General features: G+C 39.6%; 1 protein-coding gene across 1 annotated transcript; it reads left to right on the forward strand.

Annotated features, from left to right (window-relative positions):
- The first annotated feature begins 4,789 nt into the window (after positions 1 to 4,789).
- Positions 4,790 to 10,583, forward strand: LOC139745201 (NTF2-related export protein 2-like). The gene is made up of 4 exons (XM_071655608.1): positions 4,790 to 4,866; positions 7,661 to 7,750; positions 8,969 to 9,113; positions 10,423 to 10,583. Exons 1-4 carry the CDS (start codon positions 4,843 to 4,845, stop codon positions 10,581 to 10,583), a joined length of 420 nt encoding a protein of 139 aa, XP_071511709.1. The 5' UTR covers positions 4,790 to 4,842.
- The last annotated feature ends 1,475 nt before the right edge of the window (positions 10,584 to 12,058 follow it).

The following is a 12,058-nucleotide window of genomic DNA, read 5'->3' on the forward strand; positions in this document are numbered from 1 at the left end:
AGCATTATTACTTGATCTGGAGAAATTTTGTTTCTCGGGTTTATGATTCTTTTGAAAGATCTTTGGATCATTGGATCATTGCTTTAGGTCTTAATGAGACTCCGATTTGGGACAAAAATGTAAAATTAGCTATATACTTTTTAACGACCAATCACCGTGGAATGATTCTCTGTAAGGATTAATCAAGCAATTTTCTATGAAAATGATTAAAAATTACAAATAAGACAATATACCTCTTCTTCAACCTGCTATCAATTTGTAGGGGTTTAATAACGAGCCGCCACCGCCACGAAATAGGATACAGTGTATCTTACCTGTACAGCTCCAGGGTAAAAAAAAAGAAAGAAAGAAAGAAGAAGATGAAGTTTAGGTTATTATATTTGAAATGAAAAGAAGAAAAGAAACGAAAATATATATTTTAAAAAAAAAAACAAATTAAGGGTCGAATCTCACGCAAAAAAAAAAAACCTGGAGAAAGAAAGGATACTGAGCTTTAGCTCAGATGACCTAAAATAGAATGTATAGTGGCAGCCAAGAATGAATGGTTCTTAAGAAGAACACTTACGTATTAACAAAGATAAAACATGGAAATTGCTTGATTATAATTATGTGCTCTGTGAAGTTCATCATTAGCTCGGTTATAAAGGCAAATTCACATAATTCGCTTTTATCAAAATAATAAGTATGATATGTGTCAATTTATTGTTCAATATACATTCCTTAACACGGGAAATTTGTCTATGGTAATGTGATTTAGACTCTTCCATCTTAAACTTAACATTTATAACAATTTACAGCATGTACATATCGCTTGATGGAAGTTGCATCCAAGGAGGTGTCTCACCTCCCTGCATGGTTTGCATCCTACCCTTTCATACTAACGGTAAAATAATCATAATAATGTAGGCTATTTGTTCAACGTTCCGATTAACGTTTGACAGCGCCTTCTACTGTGTCTGATATGAGGACATGATAGGTAATCTTGTAGTGGACGTAGGGATCCAGACTTCACAATTTCTTTTGAACGCTAAACTCGACGAATGTAGGCAAGCCTATCCATTAGGGCCTAATTGGTAGATTATTTCCTGTAGTTACCTAATGTAGGCCCTATCATTGTATCAGTGTATCTGTCACCACACCACCCGCCGGTTGTATCAACTACTAATAGTACTTGATCATATAATTATTACCATTTCAAGTCTACCGTGTATTGATGATATGCGTTATAACGGTTTGTTACATCATAGTAGCTCATGGTTACATCATATGAATTAAAGAATGTACATTCTTATGAATATAATATGGTTGCAGGGCCGCAGAACCGCTCCCCCCCCCCCCTCACACACACACTTTTGGTTCGTGAAAAAAAAAAGGAAAAAGGAAAAAAAACCGGGGAAAAAAATTACAACACCCATGAATTTGAATTTCCAAAGATTCCGCCTTTACATAAAGTTCCCGTCTAGGCACCGGCGTAGCAAAAGGGGCGGGGGGGGGGGCGATGGGGGCGGTCGCTCCCTTAAGATTCTGAATAATTCTGAGTGCACAAGACTTATCACTTACATTCCGAAAATCAATAGTTCCTTCATGTAGACAAGGGGGTATATCTCCTTTTAATCAACCCTTTTCTCTCTCAGTTCCCCCGATCATTTTTTGTTGTTGTTGATAATTTCCCAAAATATTCCGTCAAATATGCGTATAGGAGATATCTCAATTTCAACTTTAAAAAGGCAAAAGCTCCCGGGAACATAGCACTCTCCCGCGCTTTCTCCCTGTTAATTGCCTCCCCCCCCCCCCCCCGCCCTGTGCATACAAGTAGACTAGCATGGCTACACTTTGAGTTTTCCAAATATCTGCCACAAGTGCACCAAAACGTTTAACTGCGATCAGAAAATACAGAATCTCCCTCATGTGAGGAGGGAGAATAGGGCTTATCCTCTCCCACATCATCCTGCTATGTCTCCTTCCACAGACTTGCACTTCTCTGATTGACAAATTTCCAAATATTCCAACAGAAGTGTGCGCCATTATGTTGAATTTCAGTTCTAAAAAATGGAAAAAAAAAAGCTCCCTCGAATATGGGAGGGGTATCTTGCCACCCTCCCATTGATTGGTCCCCTCTACAGAATTAGTACACTTTGAGAAATGACACTTTCCGAATTTTCCACAAAAAGTGTGCTTCACATCGGTTTATTTCAATTTTAGAAATGCAAAAGCTCCGTCGAGCGGGAGGGGGCATCCCCCTCCCACACCCTCCCCCTCTACCTCATTAGACTTATACATACACACGGCATGATGTACACACGGAATAAGAGCTAAATGCCGTGATTTTGCTATTAACACTTCCCTGAAAAAAAAAAAAATCACACCCTAATTATTTCCATTATCATTTTTTTTTGGGGGGGGAGGGGGAGCTAGAAAAAATGTCAAGTATTGCACCAAAAGTTTTCACCAGATCGCTGAATTTCAGGTCTGAAAATGTAAAATCACCTTCGTGTGGGAGGAGAAATATCCCTTATATACACCCTCGCGTGCATCCTTTTCTGTTTGATTGCTTAACAGACAGCGTTCATGAAATTCATTGTAAGAATTAATACAAGAAGTTTATTTAAATGCTACCACTTTATAGGCAAATTGGTCAATAATAAAATAATAATCCACATCAAAATATCCTGCTACAAGTGGGGCCGTTTCAAGTCGATAAAACATGCATCAAATTGCACCATTTACAACATCAAAATGCAAAAAGTTCTTACCGTGGGAGGGGGACCCCCCCCCCCCTCTCTCTCTCTCTCTCTCTCTCGCTCTCTCCGCTCGCTCGGACTCGGTCGCTAACCGCCACCCCCCCCCCCCCCCCCCAAGATCATATCCTGGCTACGCCGGTGCGGCTAAGAGGGGGGGGGGGGGCTTGACCTTGACACCCCCCCCCCCCCCACACACACACACACACACACAGTGAAAAACGTTCCGCGGCCCCTGGGTTGGATACGCGAATGCTTCACATAGTGAATAAAATAAAACAGAAACAAAGTTCATTTATCTCGTTTCCCTATAACTGCGGGTTGTGTTTCCAAAGGTGTCGACTCCTAACTGCATTGTATCAAAGTTTGAAAATCATATGCATGTCACGATTGTGAAAAGATTAATTGATTTGACGTAGGTCCTACTGTGTTGGTAACATATTACAGTATAGCGGATCCAGAGGGGGGCGCAACCGGCGCATGCCCCCCTTTATTTTTCGTATACAAACAAGAGAAATAAAAAGAAAAATGAAATGAAACCCGGAAGTGGCACCAGAAATATTAGTTACGCCATCCCCCCCCCCCCCCACTACAGAATTCCTGGATCCGCCCCTGTATTACAATTTACATAAATAATGTATTTCGTTAAATCTACTGTTTATAAACGGTGCACTTGACAAAACCATATGACAGAGGCCGCAACTCTCGCCATAATGCGTCCTAATATTGCCAACAACTCTCCTCAGAACTTTTTTCTTAATATCCATTCATTCATTTCATTCTATAATTTCCGACGATAAAGTATACAATATAAAATTCGCGTACAAACAATATAAATTGTGCATCAGGCTAATTGCTTTGAATAAATCCATTCATACCAACTTTCAGTACGACGACTATACTACTAGTATTATACCGGAATATTTCTTTCACAAAATTCACTGTAAAAAAGAAAGAAAGAAAGAAAGAAAGAAAGAAAGAAAAGAAGAAGAAGAAGAAGAAGAAACAAAAACAAAAACAAAAACCAAAAAAAAAACCCCACCCCTGGGTTTGGTACGTGGCACACAACGTAGCACACAACGGATCCAGGACAACTCGCCCTCGAGACTAGTCACCCCGAAGACAGCTCGCCCTCGATTTTCGAGGGCGAGTTGTCTTGGGTCCGAGGGCGAGTTGTCTTACTTTGTTTTACTTTGAATGGACCTCTTAGACTTCATTTATGATTCAGGTTTGTATTATTGATTAATGATGCTATATAGTAGGTTAAATTCGATTAATATTTCACTGTCTTTGTTTATTCAGCAGAAGAAGAAGTAGAGTCGATCTCGCCCTCGCCCCTTTTTCTCCGGCTAGCGCGGCGTGCATTGTGGCCTGCATTGTGCTCCCGTAACCGCTCCCGTTATGCAGCCCACACAATATCCGCGCTAGCCGGAGAAAAAGGGGCGAGGGCGAGATCGACTCTACTTCTTCTTCGGCTGAATAAACAAAGACAGTGAAATATTAATCGAATTTAAACCACTATCTAGTATCATTAATCAATAATACAAACCTGAATCATAAATGAAGTCTAAGAGGTGCATTCAAAGTCAAAAAATTTATTGCAGTTTGCCGATGGGAATCAGGAGGCGAGCTCAGATCGGGCATGGACGATTCGGCAATTCTTGCGATCTCAGGGCTGGGAATATGCGATTACAGAATGCCATAATTTTCATCTTAACAATGACTTTAATCAGAGAAAATAGAAACTGTGTGCATTCTGATATTCAACTTAGGCAGATAAATGCAAAATTATTTTGAAGCAGCATTTATTTTGTCTGATATTAAATCAATCATTTGGGGTATATTTATTCGCCATTTGAGACAACTCGCCCTCGGACCCAAGACAGCTCAAAAATCGAGGGCGAGCTGTCTTCGGGGTGACTTGTCTCGAGGGCGAGTTGTCTGGCGCCCGGATACAACGTACGGGGAACGTACAACGTACGGTGGCAACGGTGATCCTATCGCGTCGGCTAATCGTACACCTTTACCGGGGCCATTCATTCCGTGGCAAGCTGCAGACTGAGACAGCAGGCGCTAGAGCAAGGCCCATGCCCAGCAGCGAACGATGGCACTCTCTTCTACTTCCGCAGTAAGTGGTTTTCTTATCAATATCAGATTTACTTATTCAAGAGCCGAATAACTTGGGTCCATGTCAGTCATGGACCCAAGTTTAATGCAGGTTGACAAATTGAAAGCTGAATGACAGATACTAGTAGCTCCCATCATCGCGCTAGATATGGTGTAGTCCCACAAGTTCGAATCGGTGTTAGAATTGTCCCAGTGTGTCAAGGTCTCGGAGCGGAGGTTGCATTCATCAGCCTTGACCTTGTGTGCCAGTAGTAAATAGGGCCTAGCTACCTTGATACCTCAGGGGGTCGCACTTAACTTTTTTTTTTAACTAGCCAGGCGGACTACTTAAAATCAATTTTGACACTGAAGCAATATTTTGGCTAGCCAGACGGACTAGTTACTTCAGAATTTTATGATTTTTAGCTAGTCCGACGTGATTTTGGGTGGCCAATGGCCAGCGGACCATCGCCAATTTCGAACCCTGTACCTTGATGCAGTAATCCCTTGTAGCAGCTCTTATACGGGGCTATACTGGGATGAACTCGAGCTGTGTGTAATGAGGGGGTGCCATTCTGGCATTCAGTGTAGATCTGCTAAATATGTAATTTTACAACTGTCGACAGTCTCACTAATACTCACTATAAATCAACAGCTCTAACACTAACAGGATCAATCACTCATCATCATAGTCGTACAACAAAATGTGAGTAGACTTACAGTAGACCCCTGAGTAGTACTACTAGTAGTAGTAGTAGTGCTCAGTGCAAGTAACAACAGAGTACATCCTCCTACATGGTGGTAGATCCAACAGGAGAAGTGATACAGGTGACTGACGGTCATCTATGACTATAACAATTTCTCTTCTTAGCTCTGGTGTCATTTTGAAATTGCTTTCTCGTAGAGCAAAACATGTGAAGCGTAGCATAGGCACCTTCTTGACTTAAGTAATGTTTGTCTGCATGTAGGAAACATTAACTAGATTTTGACACAGCACTGTTGCTGTACACAAGTGCTTCGCATGGCATCTGCTCAGGCTCAGTTCAGGCGATCGGACCTACACTTTTACACTCCGATCGCGTGAACTCCTGATTATTCAAAATGGCCGTCAATGAAAGACGATATACTGTTCACACACACTGCACATAATCTTCGTTTTCGGTGAGTTATGAATTGTATATGTCAGTATCAATAACATAAATATGAAGTCTAATTAATTAAGATTTTCTTTAATAAGTTTGAGGTGAAAAAAAAAATGATGTCGAATATCAAAACTCAACGTGATCGATATGTTCGCTTTGTGTTGGCTTTGTTGTTGTGCACCATCCTGATACGGCCCTGTCGCGTTTTCTACAGCGACTGGGCTGTGGATAGTTGCTCAGCCCCTAGAGCCTCATCACAAGGGGTAGAGTTTACCCATGTTCTATGAAACTTTGTTGTTTTTCAATTGAATGGCTTAATTTTGATGAGAGAAGATAACAGCAGCTCTAAAATTCTATTCAGCATTGTGTTTTATAGGGTCTAAGGTAATTACCCCCTGGGCAATTACCTGGGACCCTCCCTGTGGCCCTAATCCTAATCCTGGACCTAATCGTAACCCTACCCCAAACTCCTAACCCTAAACCTAACCCCAACCCTAATCTTTACTCTAACCTTACTATTAACCTGTTTTTTGCCCTCGGGGGAAATTGCCCGGATACGGTTTTATACCATTTCTAGACTTAAAGGTGAACATGCGTAACATGGACAGACCAAAATGTGACGAGTTGCTCTGTCCATGTTACATGCGTTCACCACTAAGTCTAGAAATGGTATAAAACACAATGTTCTATAGACATTTACAGCTGTTATTATCCTCTCTCAACAAAATTACACCATTTAATTGAAAAACAAGGTTTCACTGAGCATTCGTAAGTTGACCTTCATATGTTAGTACATGGATTTCTGTCTGGGACAGTGTTACATATGCGTTCACCCAAAATTTTTCATTTTGGCAAAAAATTTTGATAGATTGCTTGTTCAAAGCACTTTGGGGGCAAAGTTATCTCTCATTAAAGTGTTCTAGAAGATCAGATTGTGTTTGGGGTAATGCACATTGGAAACAGAAAATAAAGAGACATCCCTGAAAAGTACCCTTTTACTGTGGAAATGCCCAAATACTTAAGCTCTCATGTCTCCTGAAATGGTATTTACTGAAAGACACATGTCACGATGCACAAATCACTTGAACAAGTCATGGCGATTCGTGTAAAAGAAACACTGCACATTGTATGCTTGATTAAGTAAATGCTGAAAAAAAAAACCAAACTTCTATATTGATACAAGAATTTCAGGAGCATTTTTACAAGATTTCCCCACTTTCTTGCAGTCAACTTTTAGATGCAATGGATTAGGGAGGATTGATAAGCAACTTCTTATTGATGCTAGTGATTGAATGTGCAGAGCAAACACAGATTGGACAAAGTAAATTGCAACCACAGTTTCACAGTCATGTGACACTATACCAAATATACAGTGTATGCTAGCAGTATTTTGTCAACATTTGAAAAACAGTCACAATGGGCACTCTTTAAAAAAAATTGCATAAACAGTCTGTGTGGACATTTTGATGTACAATGTATGTGAATGAAATGTTGGGAATGGGTCAAAATCTTTGTTCACTTTTCCCCTGTTTCAGGAGTCATTTACCCTGTCTTCTGTGCATGGCAAGATAAACCAGCAAGCATTTGCTGATTTATGATTATGTTGATTGACATTAACCTTTTGCATTGACATTGATGTGTTTGACCATTTCAATATTTGCCCATCTTTTGAAGACCCAGGAATTTTCTGCTACTGGTCAGGCATGTGAAGCTGGAGAGCAGTTCTACAAAGTCTTCTATGAAACCTTTGACCGCAGGAGATCGGTAAGCCAATTTTTGGCACCACCAAGACAAAAATGCCCCTTGGCCAGCACTATTTTAGATGCATTATGGGATAGCTTGGTGGCAAAGTTGGGGCCAATCTACAATGAAGCTTGCATCTTGCTTGCCAGGCCAGCATGTTAAAAACATACATGGGAGTATAGAGAGTGATATACGCATATTGCATTATAGCTAAAACAAATAAATTCACTACTTTCATCACTATTAGTGGAACTTTACTGTTTTGATGCCTTGGAGTATTTTTCATGCATGCAGGAAAACTGCTATGACATACATTGTTACATTGTACAATGCATTTGTTCAAACTTCCTGCGCTTCCAGCTATCTAGTTGTTGTTGTTTTTTTCATATCCTTTTTGTTTTTCTGTTATTCTGTTACCGTGGTACAAAAACATGTGGAAACTCCTGCACAGTTTAAGATAAATATTCAACAATATATTGTACAATGTAATGGTGGACTTGAGATATATCTCAAGTCATTATGCTTTCCAGGTTCAGATAATTGATAACATTTTGAAGTAATTTTCAAGACCAAACAAGTTCTTCATATCAAAGGTTGATAGTGTACAGTCTTTTTCTTATTGCATTAATAAATTACTATTTTTGTTTTGTTAATTGCACTTGTCTATGTGATAATTTCAGAACGTTTTGGCTCTATATTTTAAAGTGTTTCATCGCTTTTAAAAACAGCATGAAGTATCATTCATAAATTATTCAAACAGGTACAGTGAGTTTACTTTTGAGGAGGAACACACATTATAACTGTTATGTTTCAATTTGGTTGTAACATCAAGCTACAACAACTATGTGTAGTATAATATTTCGCTGTGTTTTCATTTTGTGAATTTTTCAAGTTGACCAGTATTCGTAAAAGGAACTACTCCCCCTAATATTACCACCTGCTAAAGACAAATGCTTGGCATAGCTTCTCCAGGATGGAAATTTGCCAACTCTCTTTGTTTGGGAAGCACTAATATTTCTTTCACCTACCCTTCATGTGGTTCTAGATTGCGAAGTCAACCACCTCCCACTTGTCTTACAAGTCCCAATTTGCACAATACAATGTACTTCACTTTAGAGATACTGTATACAGCATATGCAATATCTAGAAACAGGATTGAGTGTCAATAGAAATACTCAAGATCAAGTGAAATTGGCCTTTATTGGAATTATTTGTTTCTTACATGATGTATACAAACAGTTGCTTGGAAAGCTGTACCTGGACAGTGCCACCATGGTGTGGAATGGGAATGGAGTGTCTGGCTCAGCAGGCATTATGGAGTTCTTTGAAAAGCTTCCTGTCACGGAGCATACTGTGGACACATTAGACTGTCAGCCCATACCAGGTATGTAACAAGGCATCCTTTTATGACTTAAAAGAGAGGCAACGAACTGTAGATTGATATCGATTCTTGTTTGATTGACTCCAATAGCTTGACTGCTTTTGAATCAGGCTTGGTTACATTCTTGGCCCAGCCCTCCCCATCTGCCTCAACCATTCTCACCCCCCCCCCCCCCCCCCCCCCCCCCCCCCCAACACACACACACACACATTTGGTATTTGTGATGAAAGTGTTATCATGACTCACACCCTTTGAAATCCAGATAGACATGGGTATTGAGAAAATGCAGCAATATTAGTAAAACACAGCAGTGAGAGTTAGAGGAAAACTTGGACAATCCGTTGAAAAGTTATGAATTTTCAAATTTTGGGTGCCGCATCGCTGAATGAAAAAGCAACATTTATTAATGTCATTTTTTTTTTTGAAAATGATAAACAAAATATAAGGAGAATTTTACCAAACTTTATTTTCTGCAAGAAGTATGCATTCCCAGATGTTTTATTAAAGTATGTGAAGGGTAATACTATTCGCCATTTTCAGAAAGAGGTAAGTCAAGTACTCTTCTATTGTGCAATAAAAGTGAAAATATGTTGAATTTTCAATATATTTTTTGCTTTGTTTTCCATATGTGACATCACAAACTGTTGTAGTCTTCTCACCCAGAGATGCCTGCACCAAAACTTTAAAAATAAGTGTAACTTTTCAACGGATTGTCTGATTTTCTGCAAACGTTCACTTCTGTGTTCTACTGAATTGCTGCATTCATGCAATCCACATGTATATTTGGGTTTCATTTCCCCCTATATTCTGCAATATAACTGACAATCAAACTACATGAGCTATCGATGACACTTGACAGATAAGTGATTGTGGAAGGGTTAATAAAGGCATTTTTTACCACTTGCAGATGAAACAGAAACCTAGCTTTGGTGCTTCAGAATGGTTCTAAAATTTGAGTTGGGGATAGAAACAGCCAATGTAAAAATGTTAATCGGTATAATCATAAGTATTGTTAAATATGCAAAATGTGAACAATAGTTATGATAAGATTGTTTCTAGAATAAACCATTGACAGTTATGGTTTATTGAGATTAATAGTGATATCTCTTTGTATTTTAGGCTTTATTGCCAATTTTTTATATGGTAGGATGTATTGTGATACAACAACCCTACTGTACACAGATGCATCACATGTGATTTAACTCCAACATTTTTAAAATCACTGTCCCAATGGTAAACAATACATTTAAATAAATGCAGTGTAATTGAGAGTTTCACCACCAGTAATCGTTTCCTTTTTTTGAACCTGCAGAGGAGATGACGGACAACCAGACTTCTGTCCTCGTGGTGACCAGTGGCAAAGTGAGTTTCCAGGGCAGTAGAAACTTCCCCTTCAATCAGAGCTTCATCTTGACAAAGACGCAGACGGGCGTGTGGAAGATAGCCAGTAATTGCTTCAGATATGAGGAATGAGAAGAGACTGTTACCATGGCGATCCCATCACTCGTCACCAAGACTGCAAGAGAGCTTTTGACAGCCGCATCTCGTGTCCCGTCCACCTGTAGACGGTCAGAGCATGCCACCATTCACGTTACAGACAGAGTGGACGTGACCCACAGGAGACATGAATAGTACAAGCAAGCAGTGATTTGTGTGCAGTCTGTAAGGCTCCTTACCTTGAGCCAAGACTATCGCAGAGGTGATGGGAACTCGCCGTGGATGGTTTTGAGTGTGAAATAGTGACAGCGGAAGATGTCTGGTAATTCAGCTCTTGTGCCTGTAGAGGCCGTATCTTGTAGGCTGTCAGGGAAAATGGGCCTCAAGTTTTCTTGACACAGGAGACTTACTGCCCTTTACTGCTAACCACCGACAGCCACTGCAAAAACATGGCCGTTTTATTGCAACCAGAGAGAATTTTACACATTTGTGGTCAGTCTTGTTGTTTTGAAATGAAATGAAATGAAAATGAAATGAATGTCTGTGTAATGCAGGTCATTAATGACTGTGGTATGCACCATCAGAAAAGTTCTAACTTTGCTAGAGACTGTGTGCTGTGTCCTGATTGCTTCTACTTGTCCACAGACATTTGTCTGTGTCAACAGAGTTGTTTCTGTTTCTGCCAGAAATATCTTTCGTGTAATGATGTGGATACACTAGAATCTTGGGGAAGGATTTTCAGAGAATCCACTTTTATGAGGTTAAACCCTTGGGCCAAAGTTTCTTTCATATCTTCATCTGCAGTGATGCGTGATTTCTATTATGATGCAATATTTAGGCTCTAAAATACAGAACAAAGAAGATTTGGATGTAGCTTACATGTATCAAAAGGTAGACAGGAGATAAGTATATTTTGTAAGTGTTTAGCCAATCTCAAGTCGAACACCAGGGTTGTTTAACTCTTTATAACAATCTTTACATGATTCATTGTACTTCTGGTACAGCTGTAATGTAAATGTTCTGGAGGTTATGTCTATTTTGGGTTTGCAACACAAGCCACTGTGGAATGGTTTACTTTTTATTTGAATTTATTCTGACCCTAAAAAGGTGCTAGAAATTAAAGGAAAAGGTACTTTGATTGATCAGTGTTTGCAAGAAACCTAAGCACATGTCATATTTTGAACACATCTGTGTCTTTTGAAGGTATGGGCCTATGTGACTTTATCTCGCAGAAATCTTCCGCTCTGAGAGAAAATCCCTTTGAAGTAGATATATGAATTTGAATCACAGTACAAGCTGTACATATGATATTTGTGTGAAAAATGACCCAGGAATGCATTTTTTTTTTCCTACTGATGAGCACATGACAGTCAAAGCTCTAGGAAAAGAGATCACATCTACGTTAAATTTTTGATTGCTGTCACAATTCTCAATAACAACTTGATATTCATGTTAGGTACGTGATGACAGCCTCTCATATTTACATGTGTGGTTTAGAAAGACCACGAACA

This window comes from Diadema antillarum, unplaced genomic scaffold, assembly GCF_040938485.1.
Source record: "Diadema antillarum isolate AM-2024a unplaced genomic scaffold, OU_Dant_1.0 seq00001240_RagTag, whole genome shotgun sequence".
NCBI classification, from domain to species: Eukaryota; Metazoa; Echinodermata; class Echinoidea; order Diadematoida; family Diadematidae; genus Diadema; species Diadema antillarum.

Bases quoted from the DNA above. Each gene is read 5' to 3' on its own strand.
- LOC139745201 (XM_071655608.1), top strand. From the start codon at position 4,843: ATGGCACTCTCTTCTACTTCCGCA. The intron at 4,867-7,660 runs GTAAGTGGTTTT...CATCTTTTGAAG, and splicing joins CACTCTCTTCTACTTCCGCA to ACCCAGGAATTTTCTGCTAC. The intron at 7,751-8,968 runs GTAAGCCAATTT...GTATACAAACAG, and splicing joins CCTTTGACCGCAGGAGATCG to TTGCTTGGAAAGCTGTACCT.